Source organism: Ambystoma mexicanum, chromosome 11 (genome assembly GCF_040938575.1).
Source record: "Ambystoma mexicanum isolate Mex_15411 chromosome 11, UKY_AmexF1_1, whole genome shotgun sequence".
NCBI classification, from domain to species: domain Eukaryota; kingdom Metazoa; phylum Chordata; class Amphibia; order Caudata; family Ambystomatidae; genus Ambystoma; species Ambystoma mexicanum.
The window spans coordinates 204,253,146-204,279,795 of NC_090934.1; the positions used below are offsets into that span (position 1 = coordinate 204,253,146).

At 47.0% G+C, this 26,650-nt stretch overlaps 1 protein-coding gene across 3 annotated transcripts in view; it reads right to left on the reverse strand.

Annotated features, from left to right (window-relative positions):
- Positions 1–26,650, reverse strand: part of CRYBG2 (crystallin beta-gamma domain containing 2) — a 723,752-nt gene that overhangs the window by 201,428 nt on the left and 495,674 nt on the right. For all 3 annotated transcript variants that reach the window (XM_069622850.1, XM_069622849.1, XM_069622851.1), the window contains exon 4: positions 7,163–11,903. In XM_069622850.1, coding sequence (XP_069478951.1) covers positions 7,163–11,903 — 4,741 coding nt within the window. The remainder of the gene's footprint in view (positions 1–7,162; positions 11,904–26,650) is intronic.

Below are 26,650 nucleotides of genomic sequence, written 5' to 3' on the forward strand. Positions count from 1 at the left end.
AAAGAGTGGTGGTAAAGAGTGGGGGTAGGATGGTGTTCACAGTGGGGGTAAGTAAAAGGTGGGGGTAGGGTGGGTGGGGGGTAGAGCAAGTGGGGGTAGGGTGGGTGGGTGCAAGAGAGAGTGGGGTTAGGGTGTGTGGGTTCTAGAGCAAGTTGGGTTAGGTGGGGTGGGGGTAGAGAGAATGGGGGTAGGGAGTGGGGCTGGGGCGGTGGGTCAGGGGGGTGGAGAGAGTGGGGGTAGAGAGAGTGGGGGCAGGGGGAGGGGGAAGAGAGGGGAAGAGGAGGGTGGGTGAGTTAGAGAGGGTGGGGGAGGGCAGGTGAGGTAGAGAGAGTGAGAGAAGAGTGGGTGGGGGTAGAGAGAGTGGGGTAAGGGTGGGTGGCAGTAGAGAGAGTGGGGGTAGAGAGAGTGGGGGTAGAGCGAGTGGGGGTAGAGCGAGTGGGGGTGGGGTAGAGAGAGTGGGAGTAGGGTAGATAGAGTGGGGTGGCGGTAGAGAAGATGGGTGTAGAGAGAGTGTGGTAGGGTGGGTGCGGTAGAGAGTGCTGCCGGTGGCTGACGCAGTCTCCCTCCATGGTTTTAGAGTTCACCAAGTGCTGCTTAAAGTAAAAGTAGTCAGATAGTTGAAGCCATGCATGAAGAGAGAGAAAGAGAGAGCGCAAACATTTCTATCTCAGTCCCTGTGCCCCTCCACTTGCACATGGGGCTATGCAAGCCCGCGCCCCACATTGCATAATTGTTTTAAAAATATCTAGAAAGGCCCTGAATGTTGGCAGCTATTTCCAAGCAGGATTTGCATTATTGTATTAGGGTAGGGATGATGAGGTCAATTGGTGAGGGGCTTGCTTCAGACACTGCAGGAACACCACAGGCACTGATTTCAAATGTACCGATAGGCTGCAGATATTCACACCCAACGCTGCACTTTGGGGCAACAGGCAGGTTTCAGATGGCAAGACAGACAGCAAAGGGTTAATGAGACATGCCCCGCCACTAACACGGCTCTGAGAGGAATTGTAGACTCTCTTGCACATTTTAGTAAAAGGTGGCCTTTTAGCAAAAGGTGGCCTTTTAGCCAAAGGTGGCTGTCCACCCCTCTTAGTGGAATTGCAGACTCTTGTACATTTTAGCAAAAGGTGGCTGTCCACCCCTCTGAGTGAATTGCAGACTCTTTTGCACAATTTAGCAAAAGGTGGCTGTCCACCCCTCTGAGTGGAATTGCAGACTCTTTTGCACAATTTAGCAAAAGGTGGCTGTCCACCCCTCTGAGTGAAATTGCAGACTCTTGCACATTTTAGCAAAAGGTGTCTGTCCACCCCTCTGAGTGGAATTGCAGACTCTTGCACATTTTAGAAAAAGGTGGCTGTCCACCCCTCTGAGTGGAATTGCAAACTCTTTTGCACAATTTAGCAAAAGGTGGCTGTCCACCCCTCTGAGTGGAATTGCAGACTCTTGCACATTTTAGTAAAAGGTGGCTGTCCACCACTCTGAGTGGAATTGCAGACTCTCTTGCACATTTTAGCAAAAGGTGGCTGTCCACCCCTCCGAGTGGAATTGCAGACTCTCTTGCACATTTGTGTAAAGGTGCCTGCCCACCCCTGATGGACTCTAACCCCTGCCCTTGGTGTGAGCATAGCCTGCGCCTTCACGGCTAGGCTAGCGAGGCCATCCCGAAGAAGGCACAGTCTCGCAACTACAAACCTGTCAGGCGCTTAATTTCCACGAGAGCGCTTGTGATAGACTAGCCTTTTTTCCATATATTTCCCGATTCCATATCTGCTGTATTTACATTTTGAGAAAAGCCTGGATTTCCCCACATTGTTTCCATTGGGGCCCCGATTCCTCAGTATGAGGGCTGGACTTGTAAGCAGAAGGCCAGACTATATTTAGCGTGGGTATGAGTCACAGTGGCGTTGCTAGGTAGGGATCTGGGGGGCCAGTGCCACCACCCCCCCTTGTGCCCCACCTACCTAAGGAGAGCAGTGACTGTGTTCTCTGTTCGTGGTGTTATTTTTGACAGTACTGAGGCAAATGTCTGCAGATCACACGGGCAATGCTCCTTTGTCTCAAAGTGAGCAGTGATAGAGCAGCTTGCAGCCCCTCCCAGCAGAATGTAGTCCACAAAAGTGCTAATGATGGGCCATTAGTCACTGAATTGTTTCGTGCCTGCATTCTGATGGGGGGTGAGGTACAGTGGGGTGTGGGTAGTTGGTGTGCACAAAAGCCCCTCTGCAGGAGTGCTTCTGATGTCACACATTACCTTTCATAGTTGCCCCCCACGTGTGTCTGTGCCCCCCTACTTTTGCCTTTGGCCCCCTCTTTGCCCTTCCTAAATTTGATTCCTGGCGATGCCACTGAGTAGAAGAGGTTGGTGCGAGACATTGAACAGCAGTGTGTTCAAAGGAGAGAGGGTCTGGGTGAGGGCTACTACCAAAATACAGGGAATGGGGCAGGTTGCAACCAAAGTGCTGGTATTAGGGCAGTCAGTGATTTAAATACAGAGATTAGGGCAGAAATCTACCAAAATTAAAAGATGTGTACAGTCAGACAACAAAATACAAAGATTAGGTCATATCGTCACTATAATACAAAGATGGGGGCAGGCTAAAACCAAAAAGCAAATATTAGGGCAAATATTGATCAAAACACAGAGATTGGAACAGAAAGTGACCACAATACAAAGAGTAGAGCAGGCAGCCACCGAAATAGAAGATTAGCACATGAAGAAGCCAAACTACAAAGGATAGGAGGGCCAGTTACCAAAAGAAAAGGATTAGGCCAGATAGTTAGGGCAAGCAGCAACCAAAATCTAAAGATTAGCACAGGACGGGAACAAAATGCAAATGTTTAGGACACCCAGTTGCCAAAAGGAAAGGGTTAGGGCAGACAATGACCAAAACACAGAGATTAGGATAGGCAGTTACCAAAATACAGAGATTAGAACAATCAGTGATCAAAATAAAGAGAAAATGTCAGGCAGCAATCAAAATACAAAGATTAGCACATGAAGAAGCCAAACTACAAAGGATAGGAGGGCCAGTTACCAAAAGAAAAGGATTAGGCCAGATAGTTAGGGCAAGCAGCAACCAAAATCTAAAGATTAGCACAGGACGGGAACAAAATGCAAATGTTTAGGACACCCAGTTGCCAAAAGGAAAGGATTAGGGCAGACAATGACCAAAACACAGAGATTAGGATAGGCAGTTACCAAAATACAGAGATTAGAACAATCAGTGATCAAAATACAGAGAAAATGGCAGGCAGCAATCAAAATACAAAGATTAGCAGGCAGAGAAACCAAACTACAAAGGTTAGGAGGGCCAGTTACCAAAAGACAAGGATTAGGACAGATAGTTAGGGCAAGTAACCATCAGAATGCAAGGATTAGGGCAGCCAAAGGCCAAAATACAGAGATTAAAAAACAGCGACCCATGAGCTGACCTGAGTACTGGCGGGCAGAGGTCTAGCTCACTGCTGCCCATTTACAGGACTCTTACCATTTCCCCACAGACACCCCTTCACCCCGTCTCTGTCTGAACATTTCACATGAGGTATCATGTTCGTCTCACGCAAGACACACACCTGGCACGCCTCCCTCGTGAGAAGCAATCCTGCCACTCTACCGGTCTGCAAACCAGCGCACGTGTGCAAGGAATATTCTGGGCCCCGTGCCCAGTCCCTGAATATTACAGGCGAACCATCATGCATTGTATACACTGAACATGCACGAGACTTGTGGTCCCGTAGGTTGGCTAGGCCTCTCTACAGGAAGCACGTGGATCATTGTTTACCCACATTTATTTATTTATTTTATTTATTTGCATTTTTATAGCACTCACACAGCCCGGGGGCATTGAGGCGCTGTTATGGGAATATGTCTTAGTTGCGTATTTATAACGTGCTTAATACCCAGAGGTTTCTAAGCGCAGACCCGGGGTTCGAGCCTTTGCTGCTTCGTGCAGTCTTGTTTCCAAGGTGAGCACAGTTGCCGCTGAGCTATCCTCCCGACACTATGGAGGGCAGATCCCTCTGCAGCATCAAACTGCACAACACTGTTAAGCTACCATTCTTAAATATGCAGAAGGATGCCTGCCTTTAAATGTAATGGCAGCACCAGCATGACGTCAGCCTTGGCATCAGTAATGGCTTTGTTATTACACCTACAAGTCAACATGTACAAAGCTCTAGCCAATGACTTGACAAAGGAGCAACAACTGCACAGACATAACAGAACAGGAAAGCAGATTCACACTTCCGCCATGATAGAACGGGAACAGCAGAAAAGATGGACAGCAGAAATCTAGATACAGAAAGTCATCTTTCTTCTTCAAGGAAGTAACTGGGCCTCATTACAAGTAAGGCGGTACAGTAACATGTGGCGGGAAAGTGGTGGTAATTACGTTACTGCCACATTGCAGCACCTCCATGCTACAATCTTCGACGGTAATGTTGAGGATGTACCTCCAATACAATTACCACCTTAGGACCAACTAGCCCATGCACTCTTGTCATGTCATGAAAAGCCTGCCAGCAACTGGGAATACGAGTAAAGTAGGAAAGAAAAGAACTCCTCTTGGACCTTGGTTTCCCAGAACGGAAGTCACGTGGTTGGGGACAGAGTCATCACAGTGTAATAATATGACCATGGGTACTTTCAGGGAAGCGAGTGGCAGCAGTGAGTTTAAAGAATTCCCCTATAAAAGGTCAAACTCTATCCCGCCTGTGCAAAGAAGCCCCTAACAGGCACGTTTTTACACTTTGCTTCAGAGAAAGTTTTGAACACTTGGGATTCTGCTCCAGTAAAGGACTTTTGTGCCCTGGTAGTCATACCAGTTACAGTGCAGCCCGGTGTAATTTACAGTTTAAGGGTGCGGCTGCCTTTCCTTAGAGAGGTTCAAGTTCCCCTAGAACTGCAAAGCAGCATTTGGTCGCAGACATGGCCAGTCCATCTTGTGGGGAGAGAACAAGCTTGCTAAAGAGGTCCCCGAAGTAGCCCTGAAGCTGTGGTCCCCAGAGAACGGCCATGTTGTGCCAAGGCATAGTGTGCCAACAGTAGCGGGAGCCCCAAATTTGCAGCAGATTATGCATTCCCTATGGGCCTATTGTGACGTTGGCCAGAGGATCCTGGCCAAAGAAACCCAGGGTACTGCTCCTTCTATCACATCCATTCACAGTTGCGAGCAATGACGAGAGGAAGACTCTTCACTGTTCCCTCTGACAGAATAATCACTAACCTTTTGCTCTTCACTGTTGCCTCTGACAGAATAATCCATAACCTTTTGCTTTTCACTGTTGCCTCTGACAGAGTAATCCATAACCTTTTTGCTCTTCACTGTTGCCTCCGACAGAATAATCCATAACCTTTTTCTCTTCACTGTTGCCTCCGACAGAATAATCCATAACCTTTTGCTCTTCACTGTTGCCTCTGACAGAATAATCCACAACCTTTTTCTCTTCACTGTTGCCTCCGACAGAATAATCCGTAACCTTTTTCTCTTCACTGTTGCCTCCGACAGAATAATCCATAACCTTTTTCTCTTCACTGTTGCCTCCGACAGAATAATCCATAACCTTTTGCTTTTCACTGTAGCCTCTGACAGAATAATCCATAACCTTTTTGCTCTTCACTGTTGCCTCTGACAGAATAATCAGTAACATTTTGCTCTTCACTGTTGCCTCCGACAGAATAAACCACAACCTTTTTCTCTTCACTGTTGCCTCCGACAGAATAATCCATAACCTTTTGCTCTTCACTGTTGCCTCTGACAGAATAATCCACAACCTTTTGCTCTTCACTGTTGCCTCGGACAGAATAATCCATAACCTTGTATGTGCTCACAATAAGTGATCTCCCATTTGTATAAATGACTTTGGACATGCATTGAATCTTTTTTCGGGTTGTGCTTGCTCTTTCTCACATCCCCACAACCTCCTGCAGAGTTAAATCCTGAGCTCAGCTGTGATACCTTAAGGCGAGCCCAGGATTTTTGTAAGAGCGCTCATGGTACACACCTGCCCATGATCCCGTGGTCTAAACTGCTGTGGCTGCTCAGGTACAGCAGTTAAGCCCCTATCAGTGTGACCAGTTAATTCCTCACAGCTCCTGAGAATGACAGTGGCCAGCTATGGAACAAATGGAGTTAGTTGCTCAGTGAAATGTTCCTCAATGATCCAGTCACCTCTTGCGTTAGTTGAGGTGGTTAACCCCTTACCCACTAGTACCATGAGGGTGAACAATAAATAGAAGCATGCGAGGAACTTCAGGGTCCGGGGGTAAGGACGTTGAAGCGGAGAAAGCTCTAATTCATTTCGAAAGTATCTCAATAGATGTAATCACATTTCTCATAATCTTGAATAGCTTAATCCACAAACGCTGGACATGCATATGAAGCATGCCATCCTAAACCTCAGTGTGTACTGTGATGAAAACCCCTTCATCAGAGGAAACAATCTCTAATGCAAAAATATAACACACGTATCACAAACTCAAATCTTAGTCAAACTTTGAAAAAAGCAAATAAACCTCTCATGTTAACGCAATCCTGGTCAATGTGTTACTTGCATGGATTTACTGAAATCCAGACTGCCCATAGTGTCTCCCCGCCAGTGGCAAACTGTGCAGTCTGTTTTCCATTCTAGTCATTGTCCTACGTTGTCAATACGTTAACCAAGACTTAACAACTAGACCGCGCCTGTGTGTAACTACAAGCTTTCTTAACCTGTAAATTCAGGAAATAATCTAATACATATGCCTTTATTCTCTCTTCTTGTAAATGACATGAGAATATATCTCAATATGAAATGCACATTATCTAATGGATTACATGGATGAAGGAAAAAAACAATAACCATTGTGGAAGTCATTATTTACCGCTAGTGTTTCAGGGTGGATTAGTGTGCTGGTATGTAGTTGTCTGTTGTTGCTCATGTTCAGATTGCATAGCAGAAAATATAACATGTACAATTCATGTACTATAAGGTTTCCCTTCAATTGGGTGTTCCAGCACACATTTGACTGATCCATAATAACTAGGTATGAAGAGAAAATGTACTAAAACACCTTATCTTTCCCGTATCATATTAATACTGGAGAGTAGGATCAGGAGTCCATTCATTAAGGTGAGCAACTAGGTATTACCCAGAAAGTGTTACTGATCAATGGACTCACCCATCCGTCGGGGAAGGCTCTCAGCTCCGGCTGAGGCTGCGAGCCATTTTGCTGGGCCTCGTCAGAGACGGAGGATGCCACTCGGCTGCTTGTGTCACTGATCGGGAGCTTCGGAAGATCCGGTGGGAGTGGGGTTAGTGTGCTCAGAAGGCTATCGGGGACCGTACGTGGCAAAACAGCAGGAGATTCCTCTGGAGGTGCTGAGATCTGGTCAGGGGGGTTGGAATGTGGGATCTCGATCTCGTCGTCAGAGCTTGGCACCACAGGGACCTGAGGCGTGGTCAACACTGTCTTTGGGGTTCTCTCTTTGTCCACCCCACCAAAGGATCCCCTATCAGAAGCCTTGTAGCTGTTGAAGAGCAGACTATCCAGCCGGGAATAGGGCTTCTCCTCGGAAGGTGTTGCCTTCTTCTCCAGACGTTCTGACAACAGTAGAGTGCCGATGCTGCAGCTTTGCCGCACCGGCTTGTTTTCATCCTGTGAAGACCTGTAGCTGGTACTTCTGGAAGGGTTGCTGCTGTTATCCGCCATGTGCCGTTTCATCATTTCCATGGGAGACAACTTATCAAGGCCCATTGCTCTGTTCATGGAGTTCTCCCATGAGTAGACTGTTTTGGCTTTATCAGCAGGTGCTGGCAGCTCCTCGCTGCTCTTAGTCAATGCAACACCAGTGTCCATCTCAACGGAAGGGTTTATGTCCTCCATCTCCTCCTCTTCCTCTGCCATAGTTGGTGAGAACCTGTGCTCTATGTCTACAATTCCAGGAAAAGGTGGCGATGATATTGGGGAGGACGCATCTTCTTTTATTGGTGGCAAGGTTGCATACACAGACAAGGCAGAGGTCCGTGGCTGTTTCCCCAATTCCACTCTCGGATATTTCATGATCTCAGGGGTTTCCAGGCTGCGAACCGTGTCCACCCAACTTTCCATGTCAAGGGTAACATCGGGCTCCTCCTGTGCCATTTGTTGGTGTTGACTGGACTCCTCTACTGGTGGGAGATGGATTAAGGCCAACACTGTTTCTGTTTCTGTGGAGGGCATGTCTGGCACTTGGAAAATGTCAGTGACGGTAAGTGTCCTATCTGTGGTCTCTTGCTGTTCTCTTGGTGGCTGATCACTGCCTGAGTCAATATTTGTATTATCCGTGATGAGTACTGGCAATGTCGGTTCAATGACATCACCACTACTTTCCATGTACGTTTCATCCGGCAGTATGGTACCTGTATTCACGCCAGAATCGTGCATTGAACTATTTCCTTGTGCAAGCGTAGCATTATGGTCTCCACTCCCTTGTTGTGTTGTGACGGCATCGTCAAATGAGTTATAATTGCTCTGGTTATCCTGTATTGATATGTTAGTTGTGGGTTCTGTTACAATTTGCAAGTTGCATCCTTTGGGTGGTGAAGCTGTTGGCATGTCACCTCCCTCTTGGCAGTGGATCCTCACAGATGAATTGGGATCTGTATTGTTGACTTCCATTTGAACTGTGCTTTTTGGGGGTGACTGAGTTTCTCTCCTTGTGGATTCAATTTGGTTGTCATTTTCCGCAGGTGATTTCATTATTGTCATGCTGGATGAAAGTTGATTGTTGCTGGGTGGTGCTGGTTTAGTTACTGTCAAACTGGTTTCAGTTGTGTGACTTGTTTTTGGTACAGATTCAGCTACAGCACTGTTGCTTCCATCTTGGCTGTTCATTTTCGGAGATATTTCTGTGACCGTCCTAATGGCTACATAGTGGTTGCTGTTTTGCGATGTTGTTTCGGTTACTGATTGGTTGTTGGTTTTTGGCAGGGATTCACTCTCTATGCTGCTCATTTCATTCTGAGCCTGACATTGTGTGGGTGATGTGGTCACTAGGCCGTCAGCTACATCTTGCTCATTGGCTTTCAGCTGCGATTCGGTTATGCTGCTGGTTGCATTGTTCCATGGGATTTGCGGTAAGGACCTTGTTCCTGTACTAGATACCCCATCATGCCAAATGCTTTTTGGTGGTGGGTTTGTAATCAAACTACTGGTGTCACTTTCCGGTGGTTGTTTGGAAACGTTAGTGCTGAGTGTATTTTGCTCCTGGTTTTCTTGTGGTAATGTGTCAATTACAATGTTTGGTTCACTCTGTTCATGGCTTTCTAGTGGTACTGTCTCCATTATAGTGTTTGGTGCACTGGTGACAGTGCTTACTGGTGGCACTCTGTCTTCTAGTCTATTTGTCTCATGATACCCAGTGCGTTCGGGAGGTCCCATGTTCATTATGCTGTTGGGTTTTCTGTAGTCAGAGGCTTGTGTTGGTATTGTGTCCATCACATTGTTGGATGTATGGTGTTCAGTGCTCCCTGGTGTTCCTATTATACTATTAGCTGGATAGCCCTCAGGGCTTTCATGAGCCAAAGCATCCATTTTAATGCTGGGGGTCTTGTGGCGAGGGTGTTTAGACCCAGGTGTGTTCATTACACATCCAGGGACTCTTGGCGGTGAGGCAGCCTCTATAATACTGTGTTCTGTCTGCTGAAAGGTCTCTGGTGGTGAACCTTCTATAATACTGTTGGGTTTCATGTACCCAGGTCGTCTTGGAGGTGAAGTGTCTATTATTCTGGAGTCTGCACTGTGCTCCTGGCTTTCCCCAGGCGATCTGTCCATTACACTGCTAGTTGCATTGCTCTCAGGGTGTCTGGGCGGTGATGTGATTATTATACCAGTGGGTCCATTGTGTCCAGGACTTCCTGGTGGTGAAGTTTGCATTGCTCCGCTGGTCTCGCTGTGTCCAGAACTTCCTGGTGGTGAAGTCTGCATTGGTCCGCTGGGCTCGCTGTGTCCGGGACTTCCAGGTGGTGATGTTTGCATTCTTCTGCTGGGTTCCTTGTGCCCAGGGCTCCCTGGTGGTGCTGTTTCCATTCTTTGTCCAGTATCGCTTTGTGGTGATGTTTGCATTGCTATGTTGGGATCACTGTAACCAGGGATTCCTTGTGGTGATGCTTCCATTGTTCTGCTGGGATCCTTGTGCCCAGGACTTAATGGTGGTAGCCTGCTTATTGTTCTGCTGAGACTATGGGGCTCAGGGCTTCTTGTTGGGGACGTGCCTATGGATCTGCTGGCTTTATTGTTCTTTGTGATCTCTGTGGGGGATGGGGACCTTATAATACTAGCTGTGATTTGCCCCTGGTCTTCTTTTAGCGATGCAGACATTTGTCTAGGGTTTATTTCCCCAGGGCTTTCTGGGGATGTGTCCTTTGTTCTACTGGGGCTTTCCGGTGGTGACACAGATTTTATACTGCTGGGTCTGCTGTGCCCTGGGCTTCCTGCAGTCGATGTGGCCATGGCACTGCTTTGTTTCGTATGCCACAAGTTTACTGGTGATGTGGGTTTCATAGAGCTTGCTGAGGTCCCTGAACTGCTGGCTCTATTGTGCCATGGGACTGCTGTTGGCGAGTGGGTTCCCACACTGCTCGATTTATTGTGCATTGAGCTTCCTGTTGGGGGTGCGGTTGATATGCTGCTTGGTCTGTTATGCCACGTGCTTGCTGGTGGTGGCCAGGTTCCCCTGATGCTGGGTTTGTTGTGCCAAGGGCTTTCTGGTGGTGATCTGCTTCCGAGACTAGTGGATTTGTTGAGCCATGAACTTCGTGGTGGGGACGAGGCCACTTTACTGAGGGGTGTACTGTGCCAGGTGCTTCTTGGGGGTGATCTTGTTGTTATACTGTGCGGTGTGCTATGCTGGGGGCTTTTGGGTGGGGATTCAGTCACTAAAGTATCATCTTCCTTTTGCCAGCTGGTGTGCTGTGGTGATGTATTCCCCCTTTTCGAAGAGCCTGCCACCACTTCATTGCCATCCCTTTGGCATTTGCTTTCTTGGGGTGACACAGACTCTGCAGTGCGGCCTTCCCTTTCCCAGTGCTTTTGTGTTGGGGATCCGGTGGCTACTGTGTCACTTTCCGTTCGCCTGCGACTTTCTGGTGCATAGCCAATAACCATGAGAGTGGGTTCCTTTTTCCAGCTGTTCCTTGGTGGCGAGGAACCCATCCCTGTGCTGCCAGCTCTATTTTGGGGAGTGCTTTCTTTGGTTGACCTGTTGGCCACATTTTGCCAGGAGTCCATGCTTGTGGTGTCAGCCTCTGGGCTTTCCTTGGCACTGGGCCAGTCCCTGACACCCCCATTGTGTAAGCTTGCATCTTTCGGTGATCTGTTTGGAGCGGGGTCACTCCCATTAACATGGCCAAACTCCACATGTTTCCAGGCCCGCTTGGTAGGCGAGTACACCTGCGCGTACACTGCTGAGTGCAAAACAGGGATGTTGGGCAGGTCTGGGTTCGTAGGGTTCCGCCTCTCTCTCAACGAAGAGCACCTGGGTGATTGGCCTGATGATGTTGCCTTGTCTGCGGCATCGTCCTCCACAGAACCCCTTCGATTATGGGGCGAGACATTGTTATGCGCCCTGAGTAACGCCTTTCCTGGCTTCTCATCTTCTGGGATGTTAACTGAGGCGGGGGCTCCGCCCCCCTGGATGGTGCTGCTCTCTTTCTTGGTGAGCACCAGGGAGACCTTGTACAAGCGGTGCCTTGCTTCTGCCAACGAGAGGGGCGGAGCGGCCTTCTTCAGGGAGACGCCTCTGGTGGCAGTCTGGTGGGTGCCGGGTCCCTCAGGGGCCGCTTCCATATCGCACTGGAGATGTTCCGATCCTGATGGGCCTTCCTCACTATCCGGCGGGATCTCAGTGGTGGAATACTCTTCAAAGCCCTCCTCGAAAAATCTAGAAAGATGCAAAAGAGACACAAATCAGTAATGGCAGCATGAAACCAGAAACGTCAGTCACGAGAGGTCCCCTGTGTGTCACCTCTGCATCCCTGCCCGCCACCACCCATGCAACTCTACTTTCCATCCGAAGAGGGCTGCCAGGGAACATCTGCCACATTTTGTCCTGTCCATCTCAACAAGAGACAGTGGACCTGATTCTCTAAGGTTTGAACTGAAGTAAATCAGAGCTACCGGTGAGCATGCCTGATTTACACCTGCTACCTTACACCTGATCAACAAAAGCTAAAACTCCAGCATATCTCGAGATTCCTGGGGTACCTCTGAGATGCCCTCGGGCAAATCTCTGAGAGTCACATTTCCCTGTGGGCATCTCAGAGATGCTCCGGGCATCTCCAGATCTGCCTCAGTTTTAGTCCTTGTGGATCTGGTCCAATGTAGCCGGTGCAGTTCAGAGATTCCCAGGGTACCTCAGTCTCTGGAGGATAGCTCAGGGGCAACGCGCTCGCCTTGGAAGCAAGACGACACAGATCAACGCAGGTTAGATCCTTGGGTCTGCGCTTAAAAACCTCTGTGTATTAAGCACGTTATAAATAACCTATCATATCAGATGTGCTAAAGGGCAAATCTTTGAGAGTCAATCTCAGTGAGGGGAGCCTGATAAGCAGTGTTTGGGAATTAGGAGACAGATGCTGGAGTCTGTGAGGCATGAACATAGTAGAGGACAATTGCTTTAATTTGTTGACATTATTATTTTTTTCATTTGGGCACACCCTCTCCCCTTTTATGTTCCTTATTCCTTCCATTCTTTTGCTTTACATTTTTTTTCATGCTTTTAGTTGATACCCTAATGAAAAGACACACATGAAAAGACATGGGACTCGGGCTAGCAGGCGGCATAAGAGACATGAAGAGCGATCTGAGAGACAGCTAGGGAACGTTCGAGACATGATAGCATACACACAAACCATTTGCGGTCTATAGGCCACGCCTCCGAAAGGTCTATTTACAGGATGCTGCATACAATAGGCCGCCCTTGGTCACTGCCGAAATGAACCCTATGGAGGCCCCTAGACAGTCTAAATTTCGGGTCCCCCTCGCAAATTATAAGAATGCTAACGCGGCACAGGCCGTTGAGCAGCACAGTAGCGCATCAAGGCCTCTGCCTTCCTGCGGCCCCCAAAAGGAGTGGGCCTCATAGGCCTTTGCCTACTTGGCCTAATGGATAATCCGGCACTGTCTCCCCTACGTACGTCTGTAGGGGGCAAGGCCTAGATGGCAGCCGGACGAGTGTTCCTGGAGCGCAGCAGATAAGCGGGTGGTGAGGGAGCGGGGCTGGTTAGGGCGTGGGCAGCGCAGTGGCCGAGGGGTGTGGGCGGGGTCCAAAAGAGAACGGGAGAGGGCCGGGCACAAAAAGCCGACCTGCTGGATGCCACCTTTTCGGCATGCAATCTGCAAGGTCGGTCTTTTGTGCCGCCGTTCAAGACCTCGAACCACATAAGCATTTAACAATTATCAGCGGCTTGATTTGTTTTCTATGAACCAGCATTAAACATAGGCCTTATTAATTAGCTTATTTATGAGGCGTGTACAGCACTCCCTTGTAACTGAAAGGGCGCTTTAGAGCGCAGTGGGTTTTTATTGTTTGTTTTGCAAGGACGCCCACCAGAGCACAGTTGCTTCGCAGTCCATGCATTGATGGCAAATTGATGTAGTCCTTAATTGTGTCCTCCCCTAAAAGTCCTGGCACCTCTTTGGTCCAGGGGAGGCTCACAGTAAACCAGCTGATTCAGCATCAGCATCAAAGAGAAGGAGGTGGGCTCGGACTGGCATATAGGGCATAAAGCGCAATGCCAAAGGGAGAGTCCAAAAAGCCATGGTAGAGCAGTAGGATCACCTAGCGGTCTGTACGGATGATAGGTGTAGCACTGGCCCAATGTGGTTTCACTGGATTGTGGTACCTACATTGCTCCAAAAATGCGCTCCCCTTAATTATTCAAATATTTTTTGGTCATAAATTGCAAACTGTTATTCACGTATACCAAACACATGGGTGTCCCCTTCATCCTGGACATGGGGGAAGCAACTAGACCAATAGACAGGGGAGTTATGTCTCACGGAATATCAAGGATAATAATATGTAAACAATAGACTTCCACTGGTGAATTAGAGGGTGGACCAGGTCAGGGAGACATAGAAATATGTGTATATTCAAATGTTATTAATATAATGCACATAATGTAAAAAGTAACCAGATGTTCATTCCATAATTCATATAAACATCAGGTAAAGCTAAAAAAACTTTCCGATTTCATATTACACCGATAAAAAACACCATCACAAGCAAACAAATTGTATTTTTTAATGTTCATATGCATAAAAGCTACTGCATAGCTACTAATGTAATATATTAGAGGAAAACAGCTACCCCTGCTTTATTCTAATTATCACGTAGGGCTTAGGTAAGGTCCTCTAAAGTATGGAATGCAGGCCACCTTTTCTTGTGGTGTCCAGGCCTACTTCTGTCCCAGTCCGGTCCTGGAGGAAAGTTCAGAAAGCGGTTGTTGTGCGGCTTTAGGAAGGACCCAGCCCCCACACTGTCACTGACAAGACAAGGGGTCACTGGAAGGACAGAGGGTTGCTGGGGCAGCAGGTGTAAACTATTGCTCTCAGCGGGAAAACTACAAGAAAGGTTGGTCGCCCTGTTAGTATGGTTTTAAAGACCAATAGAGACAGAGTCCCCCAGACAGGGTCAAGAAAGCTTAAATTCGGTTCCATTAGCACAGGAGAACCCCTCAAGAGCAGCAGATGGGGCAGACGTTAAAGAGACTCAGGACAGGTTCGGCAGGCCCTGGGGAGCAGTGCAGTCAGAACTTGGGGTCCAGCAGGCCCTTCCCTGTCAAGAGAGACCGGAGCATCAGGTTGGCAAGGCAACAGCAGTGCTCGCAGGTTGCCAAGCAATCATACCAAAATAGCAAAATAGAGAATGCCCAACATTTCGAATCCCAAAATACCAAAATACCGAAATGCAAGACCCCCTTTTTACCATAAAAAAAATAAAAAATAATTATATATATATATATATATATATATATATATATATATATATATATATATATATATATATATATATATATATATATATATATGTGTGTGTGCGTGTGTGTAAGTAAATAAAAAGGGTCGTAGGGTATGGGGGATTGGGGGATTGGGGTATGGGGGAGGTCTCCCCCGCAAATATATGCAGTACAAAGGGGTTAAAACAGTATTTTGGGATTCGAAATTCTTTTTCTTTTCACCATATTCACATACATTCGGATGCCAGCACAAATGTAGTCCAGTTCCAGAAAGATGCAGGTCAAATGCTGACCAGGTGATGACTCTGGTCTTGGCACAGTGATAAGTAAAGAGCAGGGCTTTAGAATAGTTGGTCCCACCAGTCCAGTGGAGGAATGCACCTGGGTTCAGGCTTTCCCACTGGATTTCAATGCAAAGGTCCAAAACATGCTTTTTGGCTTGACCAATGGTAGGTAGTCTCAGAGACAGTCCTCTGGAGGGTCTTTGGTGGTCCTTCGGCTTCAGATGCTTGTATCATGTGACTTCTTGATCTCAAATGCCTCTTGGACTTCTCTTTTCACCCAGAATACAGTTTGGGGGCTACCCCACCTATAGAAGTGACCTGCAACATCCAAACTGGGAGAGGCTGTCCAATCAGAGGCAGCCTTTCACCTCACATTCTGCCCTGCAAAAGAGCATATACTCTGGTTGCAATATGAATTTGGACCAGACCGCCCCAAAACCCAGTGTCAGTCGGTTCACACACACATCACTGGCCTGGACCCCAGAACTGGACTACTGTGAAAATGCATATGGTAATTTCTGACCTTAAAATATAGGAAGATGGCAAAAAAGACGATGGCACAAAGAACCATATACCATAAAGGATAGCCATTTTGATTATACAGAATTCAAAATGGCATTATTATGGTAAAGAATAAAGGGGCCCATCTGTGCACTGGGAAAACAATTAAAGAAAATGTTCACTGCCACCAGCCTGTTCAGTGCACATCACAAACGTAACTGGAACGTTACTTAAAGAAAGAAATGGACAAAAGGTCTCAATGCAGCACTCCACTTAAGGTGGCTTGTGCCGGCTTGTGCCCTGGCGTGGCTGACCTCTTTTCTTTCCAATCGACCCTCCCAGGTCCAACTGGGGTCCTTCCTCTCTGACATCTTTTTCTCTAAGTGTGGTGTCCCCCAGGGATCTAACCTCTCTCCCTGGCTGTTCAACCAGTATCTGGCACTCCTTGCCCACCGCATCGCCGCTCTCTGCCCCAACTTTCAGTGCTATGCGGATGATACCCAGCTCATTTTCAGGCTACCCTCGGCCTCCTTCTCTCCTTCCCTCATCTCTGACTGTCTGTCTGCCATCCAGGAGTGGTGTGCCGCCAATGACCTCTGCCTTAATGCCAGCAAGACCGAGATTCTACTCATCGGCACACCCACTCCATCCTTCCCTGCAGCTCTCTGGCCGGCCTCTCCCGGCCCTCTTCCTGCTCCTACCTGCAAGGCAAAAAACCTCAGGGTCATCTTCGACTCCACACTCTCCTTCTCTCCTCAAATATCTGACGTCTCTAAGAAGTCACACTACCAGCTGCACCTCCTCAGAGGTATCCTTCCTTTCCTCTCCTTCCCCCAGAAGCTCACTGTCACCAGAGCCCTGGTTCTCTCTAAGCTGGACTACTGTAACAGCCTCTATCTAAATCTGCCTGCCTCTACGCTCCGCCCTCTGCAACTCATCCAGAACAGGACTGCGAGACTTGTCCTTGGCCTCAAGCCCAGTGACCGTATCTCTCCAGGACTGGAATCTCTACACTGGCTCCCAGTGGCTGCGAGGATTAAGTTCAAAACCCTCTGCATTGTATACAAGGCCTTCTGGGGCCTGGGGCCAAAATACCTTCAACTCTTTCTTCCTATTCTTCCTAAATATCTTCCTTCTTGAGCTCTTTGCTCATCCGCCTCCAACTCCCTCAGGGTCAGCCGCTTCTCCAAGCAACCAGTTAGGGGTAGATCTCTTTCCGCGGCAGGGGCCTCCCTCTGGAACAGCCTTCCTGCCTCCCTGAAACCTGAGGAGAACCATCTCCGGTTCCGGAAGCACCTCAAAACCTTCCTCTTTGCTTCTGCTTTCTCCCCCCCTGTCCCCTGCTAAATTCCTGACTGAAATTGCGCTGAATCTGCAACTGGGCCACTCTCACCGATCTCGGTCCTTGGCCCAGCCACTCTCCCCTTGCACTGCCTTCCCGGAAACCCCTGCACTGCGGGACTGTCTCTGTATCCCTACAGCCCCCCTTCCCAGCACTTGTCTGCACTTACCTTGCACTTGCCACCAGCTGGCCCTTATTATTTATCTTGTTATTCTACTACCCCTGTACTCCACTTTCCCCTCTCCCTTTCCCCTTGCACTTTTCCCTTCCCCTCTACCCATGCACTTGCGCAATCTGAATGACACCTGGCCTAGTAGGATCGCTGTCTGTCTTCCCTTTGTTCCTCCTCCCTGCCTCGTCGCGCCTTGAAACACTTGTGTATAGGCGCGTTACAAATGCCATATCATATCATATTAATGGTGAAACGCAACAGGAGACACATTCCCTGCACTGCAAGCCACAGGGACTGACCAGTGACCCCCAAATGAACTAAAAGAAGCAGGTGAATGATGCAAAAGATCCTCGCTAAACAGAAGAATCCGTAAGGATTTAGAGAACAAGTAGATCCGCTGGAACTCCATTGTAGTCAATGGAGGACAGTTGCAAAAAGGAAATCCTTCCCAACACATATGCAGAGTTCTGGGGGAACTGGTGCAAAGCAAGGCTTTAGAGATAAAGAAAGGACAAAGAGACCTAGAGACCTGACTGTAGCATGAGAGACAGAAAGAGGTCTCAAAAACAACATGTCATGGGAGACAGAGAGAAGCTAAAGGATCAAGAGCGCTGGGAGACTGTGAGGCCTGAAGGACAGAGTGGCATAAGGGACAGAGACAGAAAGGACGGGCCCGAGGTACAGACAGGCCCGTCTCTTCAGTCATAGTTTGCATAAAACGTCCATGTTGTGTAGCCCCCACTAAGTGCAAGAATGAGGCGTAGACAGGATAGGGCCTGAGCGGGCAAGGACCACCCAACATCTGTACATACCTACTCACCAGCACTGTCTGGGCATTTACAGATGTAAATGTCACTGCTGTGGCATAAGCTTCAGGCCCCACTTGTTAGACAATCCTGGCTACGCCTCTGTCAGATACAGAGAAATGATGGGAAAATACTTCATTGCGTTTGCTTTGAAGTTAAAAGATTCCAAAGAGTAAACTTTGAAGAAATATGTGCCTCGTTGATCGTTCAAGAGACAGCAGAGTGAGCTGCAGGCTGTGCGGCAATCTGCCATTGTCACGCACGCCTACCAGGGGAGTATTCAGCATTACAAGAGTGGGGGGGCGAGACACGAAAAAAGTCTGGCTACGTTTCCCCCCAAAGGCAGTGTTCGCGATTCCATATGGTCTAATTCGTGCCCTCCCTAATCCAACCCCTCCCTCGCCCCCGGCCCAATCAACTTTTTGGTAACATTAGCGACAGATGACATTTTAACACATATATATATATAAGAACAAAAATAAAGAAGTGGGACAATTTACAGATGCAGGAAACGTATCTATTAGAGCTCTGTCCAGGCTCTGAGGGGCAAAACACATGCAAACCTACACATGTGCATATGGATTGCACCAACAGAAGTGACTTCCCAGAAAAGGACATTGCAATGAGCATCATCAGACTTTGAGAGTTGGAGGTACCGTGGAAGTGACTTTAGAATAAGTTGTCATAAGTAAGCGAAGTGGCAAATAACTAAATTGCACAATTATTATATATGGAGCAACTCTATGGTGATTGGGCGTTTTTTTTTTTTATAACAGCATGATATATTAACATAAGCTGTGAAGTGAATCACTTACAGAGCTGGAGATAAGACACAGTGCGATGAAATGATTTGCCCAGGGTCACACACTTTGGTTAAATGGTGAAACCAGGATGTGGACAAGAGCTGTATCCGCAATAGAACTTTGAATGCCCCTTTGGTTGAGCACTGGATTGAATCTGTGCACAAAGTGGAAGACCTGCGATGGAGTGTGATCTTGCGAATCAATCCCTCAGGGGATAGTAACCGTGATAAGATCAAGCTACTCCAGAAAGAACAACGGATGATCTTTCTAACTCGCAGTGCTGAGATCGGATTACACGATAAAATCGAGTGGGGGGTATGATTAGGGTATGGGATAAGTCCCACTGCCGCATTAGCTTGATGAGCATTTATGCTTCGGGCACCACCTTCACGCGGGAGTTCAGTGATTGATATATCTGCAGTGTGAACTCCATCGCATTTTGCTCATGGCCCTTTGCAGGGCCTTTTCGCTTAATCATATCCCATTTTACTCTTTACCCTTTACTCAGTGCTAAGAGCTTCCAGCAGTATCCTTCTTAGAGAGTTCACTGGCTTGTTAAAAAGATGATTATAATAATCCAAGATCAACCAATGTGCAATCGCTACAACCATTTTTTGTAGCGTATGAAGCGTTTGATTGCATTTTGAATACTTTATTTAGACAGTATACTTGTCAACATTGTTTGTAGCACACGAAGAGCCCAAGTGCATCTTGCACATTTCATCAATGCGAAATAATGTCCTCAGAGGATATTCTAGAGTGTGGGGACAGATTAAATGCTAGTGATTCCAGTTATGTACGAGACGTATCATATGCATTGGTGCTTCTCGATGACAGTCCGAGCTTTACCTGCATCATGTGTGTGAGTGTTATACCGTGGGGTGATCGATCCGCGGTTTTTGATCGTACACTGACTTTGGTGGCATTTATTTCTGTGCTGCTGAGTTTTTCCAACTGCGCGTTCACTTTCTCTGTTTTTTGCTTCGCGATGGCTGAGTTTCTGTGCCGGCACCGCATGTTCCCACAGCATTATACCATGCGAGCACAGTCCGTCCAAGATCTTTGCACTAGGACTCAATGTACCATGACGATTAGCGCGAATGCGCACACCTGCAGCACGTTAGCTCGTACTCCACAAGGGCAGGCGGTTCCCCGTGCAGCTGCACTGTGCAGCTTTGGAAGCTACATAAGGGAATGGCGTATTATCTAGAAAGCATTGGGGAGTATAAAATAGGACGACTGACGAATGATGTGTCTATTTGTACGGCTGAGTTGGTGGCGATTGCATTGGTGATTGATAGGGTGTGTGAGTTGGGGTATGAGAAAGTGGTGGTGTTCTCGGATTCATTGAGTGGGTTACAGGCGATTGTGGCAGGGGATGGTGATAGGAAGGATGTGATTTTGGACATTAGGATGAAGATTGATCGGTGTGTGCGCGGGGGTATGGATTTGGAGTTGGCGTGGGTTCCCAGTCACAGTGGAATTTTGGGAAATGAGTTGGTGGATCTGGCGGCGGGTGAGGGTATGAGGAAGGGAGCGGTTGAGGTTGCCTTTGAGTGTGGATGAGGTGAAGGCTGTGATGGTGAGATGGGTCCTGGATGAGTGGCAGGAGAGGTGGGTGAGTGGGTTGAAGGGCAGGTGGATGTTCGGTGTTCGTGGGAAAGTGCCGGTGAAGGTGGATGCAGGGAGTTCAGAATGGAGGAGGGGGAGGAGGTGATGCTGAATCGGTTGAGGATAGGTCATGTGGGGCTGAATGACTGTCTATTTCGAATAGGGAAGCGTGAATCAAGGGACTGTGCGGTGTGTGGGGTGCCTGAAACGGTGGGACATTTTTTGATTAGGTGTGAGAGACATGTTGCAAAGAGAGAATTGATGAGGGTTCGGTTGACTGCGTTGGGTGTGGCTGAGCTGAGTGGGAGGACTTTACTGGGAGGTGATGGGGAGAGAGGCAGGAGGAGGAGTAGTGTGATGTTGGATTTTGTGAGGCAGACGGGGAGGTGGGAGGAGTTGTGAGCTTAAATGGAGCTAAATAATAATTAGTGGGTACGGTGCACATCATCCTATAGGATGGGGAAGCGCCTGAGTGGGTCCGCCCATGCCTCCGATAATTAAGAAGAAGAAGAAGTAGGAAGCTACATAAACACTCCAACAGCAAGCGAGATTCAGGTTCCCTGCTTGATTCTCGGATTGCCTGGAGGTGCTGACGGAGCTCGACCTACACAGAGGGGTTACTACGAACCCCTGACTGTATACTGCTACCAGCCGCAGTTTAGGTGAGTCCCTTCAACGGTGTAACATCGCTTTGGGTTGGACCTGTGATTTAGACCTAGTCCAAGTCCCAGTAGTGACGGGCTAGCTCCTTACATTGTGCACGGTGTACGCTGTGTTACTACCATATTCCAGTGAGACTGGCGCTTGCACACTATTTCCTCAATAAGAAAAAAACGACGGCCGGCCTATAGTGATTAATGGTGCCCCTCGGGATACTGACTTACCTTGGATTCCCAATTTCAAATCAATTCCCCTTTTTTCTGGGCAGGCTTTCTGATTTAGAGATGCCTGGATCCGCCCGATATTCCCGCTAATTGACGACCACGCGTCACTGGAAGGCTGCTCCCCATAGCTGCGGCGAGAGTGACTGCCGGCAGATTTGGGTAGACCATACATCTATCGGTTAGCGGTTGCTGTGTATTTGAATGACTGCTCTGCTGTAAGATCTTTCGACATGATGCTGAATTATATTTGTTTTTGACGTTCATAGTACACTGCTGAGTTTGTGAGGAGCGCCTCTTTCCATTGAGGATCGAAGTTGTCTCTGCATGTGCAGTACACTCTAGCATATGTTTGACAACCCTAACTAAGGTATGACATGTGAATTTGATATGACCAAGCGCCAGTTGGCAGTAGCCTCATCATCTTGGGCTTTTTTGCTTTCCTTTGTCTTTCTTCTTCTTTTTTCTTTTGTCTTGTCTTTGGGTTTAATGGGGACATGTTGAGGCCGGTTCTAGATGAGACATTACTGCATTCAGTGGTCGAAGTGAGCGGGAGCGGTTGGGAGCGGTGCGCCTCTACTTTTTTTAATTAAGTTTTACAGATCCTATACTTTTATTTTAAAACGAAACTGTTCTGGAACGGTTTCGTTTTAAAATAACAGTGTAGGAAGAAGTTGAAACTTGCACTTTCAGTGCACTGCACTGCACATTCCCTCAAATAGCAGACAAATGTGTTTGGGGGTTTGTATTGTGTGTGTGGGCCGGAGCAGGGCAATGGGGTTTGTGAGGAGCGGGTCCGGCCAGCAGGGTACATTGTTCCACTACTTCTTTTCTTACACTTTGACCACTGACTGCATTTAGACCCCAGCCCGCCGGGCGCTAAGGATATCTGATTGCAAGGCTATTACCTTTTACAAACATGGGTAGTAAGCCTGAGTGCCCCTCAGTCTTTGTTTAATAAAGAGGTAATGGGGTTGTTTTTAACTATGTGCAGACGATTATCGTTTGCCGTGAGGGAGATATTGTTGCAGCTTTAGAGTTTTGCTGTAGGTGTGACACCTGGATGGTGATTGCGTGATGTGTGCTAAAGCAGTCCTTCCTTTTTAGCCCACTGTTCCCTTCTCTCTGTTTGTATTTTCAAATTCATTGCATGTCCCAGCACCAGATACCAAAGTTGGTATGGGGATTTGGAGTCACTTTACAAACCTTATTGTGTACTCCTCAGAATTGTAATGACATATTCTGATAATAGAGATGGTTTATTGATTAGCCTTCTCATGATTATCCCTTTTTGTTGTTTACAGGTGTGCATCATCGACCTCCCACTGAATCAGAGAACAAGTTGATGGTCAAGGCAGCACTTTTGCTGCGTTTACCACTCTCTTCCACTCTTCTAGCCGTGATACCACATTGATAGTGGGAACTATCAGTGGATCCTGGAACCGACCAGGAAACTCTGCATTGATAAAGACGGCTTTTTTGCCATTTGTTTAGCCTTCATAATTGCACAAACTTTTGCTATTGTGAATTGTTGTTGTTCTTTAGAATACATGCCCCTGATGAATTTCCCTTTACTGTGTGTGACGTGATTGTATGAGGAATGAAACATGTTGGGCTGATTGCGTATGATGGAGTGTTGGTCTTTTGGGGTTATTGAGTTTCCAGTTTAACATAGATGAATTAATTTTAGTCCTGTGTGTTTTTGTGAATAGGGATTTTCCCTCTATTTCATATATGTAACCTGATTGAAGGTGGTTTCTTTCACCTTACACTGTTCCTGTGTATTATATTCTTGAGTTTTTCCCTGTTTATTTTTTCACATTTTATATTGTATTGTGCAGCTTAATATCAATAGCCGTGTGAAGGTTTTTTTTAATCATTGTTAATCAATTTAATAAAATGTATATATTTTTTGGTAATCTTATGGTTCCAATTACATATTGTGCAGTGTCAAGATGGCTGTTTGATCCCTCACTTTAGGGTGGTGATAATATCCCCCCAGTTGGGAAGACTGATCTAGCGAGAGGTCCATGTCTCACCTGTGTTACTTCACTGTCCACCAACCTTTCTGTATGTTATATTAAGGTTTTCCTAAGTTAGGGGGCAAGTTTGGTGGAGCAGTATAAAGACTCTGTTCCCCCCACCTCTTTTTGTGTCAGGTTGTGGACAATTTAAGTAACTGAACACATCGTCCCAGGATTAGTTGATATAGATATGTATTAAGGTTTTGCTTTGCATTTCATGTGCTTACTTTATTTATAGCAATGCCTTGGAAGCAAACCACATTACATAATAAACTAGCCTTTCATAGTAAACACACTAGACACTGTGTACATCGCAATAGAAATATGTTGAGCAATAAGAGTATGGATTTAGCTTTATTCTCCCCATCCGGCATGCAAAGTCACAATAGCATAATTCAGATTAATGGGTTTTAAGGCCATAGTGCTTATTTCATAAACCATGCAGCATTATGCACCCTTCTCACTTCTGATGACCCCATTCCCATTTCTGGACAAATGTCCCTGTTAATAGTGCCCCCTCCCTCCCATTAATGTCTAATGGCTGTCATTGTAATGCTCTGTGCCAGGACAATGAGGGTGCAGAGCAGGAACACCATGCTCGGCACTCTCATGTGCTGGTAGTGGGACACCTTCCCTGTGCCGAACGGGAGAGGTGTCCCACTGTCAAATGTTCCGGTCTGGCTCTAAAAGAGCCACAAGGGGTGGTGGGGCAAGCTGCCCTCCCAGCGCCCCCCACTCAGTACGCCACTGATGCCTACCAAATGCCTACAAACCCGCAAGCATGCCTTTAATGCTATAGAAGTGCACATGAGTACATACATATTTATGTGCCTATGTCTAGTATCTATTCTTTGCGTCTGTGTGTACATATATGTTGATGTGTAACATGTGTGTATGTTTGTGTGAGTGTTTGATATGCCCCATTGATGCCATGGAGGGGTCCAAGTGACATTTACAAACCACTTGGCCTTCGTTCATTACCCAACACCTTTAATGACATTATTGGAAGAGAATACACAGATAGCCATTATGTACGCTCTGTGCATTGTGGGAAGCCCGAGAAATCACACACTTGAACGCGATCAGGGTCTTTCAACAATGACTTCATTGTGCATCGTATCAGGCACAGGGGTTGGACTAAACTCCTGCAGGAGCTGGGGTTCACTGAATAAACTACCAGGATGACTCTAAAGTAAAGTGTCAGTGTTTTGTATTCGGTTTACCAGAGAGCCCCAAAAAACGAGCTTTCATGCCATATTTTTTGATAGTTTTGATATTTAAGATGTTCACCATTTACGTAGAACTGGGGTGCGCCGCAATAATTTTGAAAATCATACCCGCTAAAAATGAGATATAATAACAAATAATCATTGACTCCGTGTGCCAAGTTGTATCACTATCACCATAGTTTAATAGTATGCCCTTTGGATGACACGTGTTTCGGCAGATTGTAACATCCGTCTTCTATGGTCCCTTAACTTAGTCATTGGTTTAGTGGGGTACATCACAATCTCTCTGCGTCTAAGTCATACTATTAAACTATGGTGATGGTGATACCACTTGGTGCATGGTCTCAATGAGTATTTGTTATTTTGTCTTTTTGAGAGGGCTTCGCCTTTTCACTGCCATACTCTTTCGAGACGCGACAAGAATTGGACCAATAGTTGAACAGTAAAAAAGAGACATAAAAGAGGCAAAAGCAAAAACAAGAAATGAATAGAGGAGTCGCCGAGCAAACCAGTAACAAAGATAAAAGCCCTTGGTTTCTATCAACTTTAAAATGAGATATATTTACTTTGTAAAATCCCCAAATGTATCTATGGACTAATGAGTGCACATTTAGAGTGTATCATACACTAGCATGCACGTTTGTGGATGACGTATTCGCACAGAAGGCCACACCATGACGGGAACAGATTGCACAGAATAGCACACCTGTAATACAATTCTTCACAATAGCCATACGAAAAATGCACCCCTACAATGCACAGTTCATAGTGTAATGCGAGTGCAATTTCACTGTGAGTGTGTGCATTGAAAACACTACCACGTAATACATTTCAGAACAACAGGCGTAACAAAAGGCACAGACAACACAATGCGCATGAAAAGTAACCATAATTCGCTAAGACAATGCTAACACCCAATGTGCATGCTCGCAGTGCGATGCAAACAGGCGCCAACAACATGCAGCGATCCAACCACAATGGGCCCAGACAAAATAGACACCCAAACTGCACAGTCAACACGCTTGAAAAGAACACAATACAGAATACTAGCCACAGACAACAGTCAGGAACTTCACACGGGGAGAACATGCACACATGGAATACAAATCAGCACGCCATCCAGGCACAATAGGCAGGAGCAACATGCATACACAGTAAAGATCAGCACAAGAGCCATAGAAATTAGGTAGGAACAACATGCAAGGATCATACAAGCCATGGTGGAATAAAATTGAACAAGTAAGGGGGGTTCTGGGAGTGTCTCCATCTACCAGCAATTCTCTTCTGAACAAGAGTACCAACACCAGCCCCAGACAAGTGTTTCAGCCTGGTTGGGCCTTGTCAGTGAGGTGGAGCTGTGCCTCTAAGAACAGTGAGCAAGGGTTCCACATCTGTATTACCCTAGTAATTTAGGGTGAAAACCCAAAGCTACTTAATATGCACAAGTAAGCAGGGTTCTGGGAGTGTCTCCATCTACCGGCCTATATCCCGGGTTAGAGTCTCAACCAGATTCTTTAGCTCATCATCCTTTCACAGAAGAGAAATATCCACTACATATCAGTCTTTGTCCTGCCCGAGGGCAGTCCAGCACCGAAATGCCAGCCAATTATCTTCTGAACAAAAGTACCAACAGCAACCCCAGACACGTGTTTTGGCCTGGCTGGCCTCGTTAGTGAGGTGGAGCTGTGCCTCTCTAAGAACAGTGAGCAAGGGTTCCACATCTGGATTACTCTAGTAATTTAGGGTGAAAACCCAAAGCTACTTAATATGCACAAGTAAGGGGGGGTTCCGGGAGTGTCTCTATCTACCAGCCTATATCCCGGGTTAGAGTCTCAACCAGATTCTTTAGCTCACCATCCTTTCACAGAAGAGAATTGTCCACTACATATTGGTATTTGTTCTGCGTTAGGGAATCCCAGCACCGAAATTCCAGGCAATTATCTTCTGAACAAGAGTACCAACAGCAACCCCAGACACGTGGTTTGGCCTGGTTAGGTCTTGTCTGTGAGGTGGAG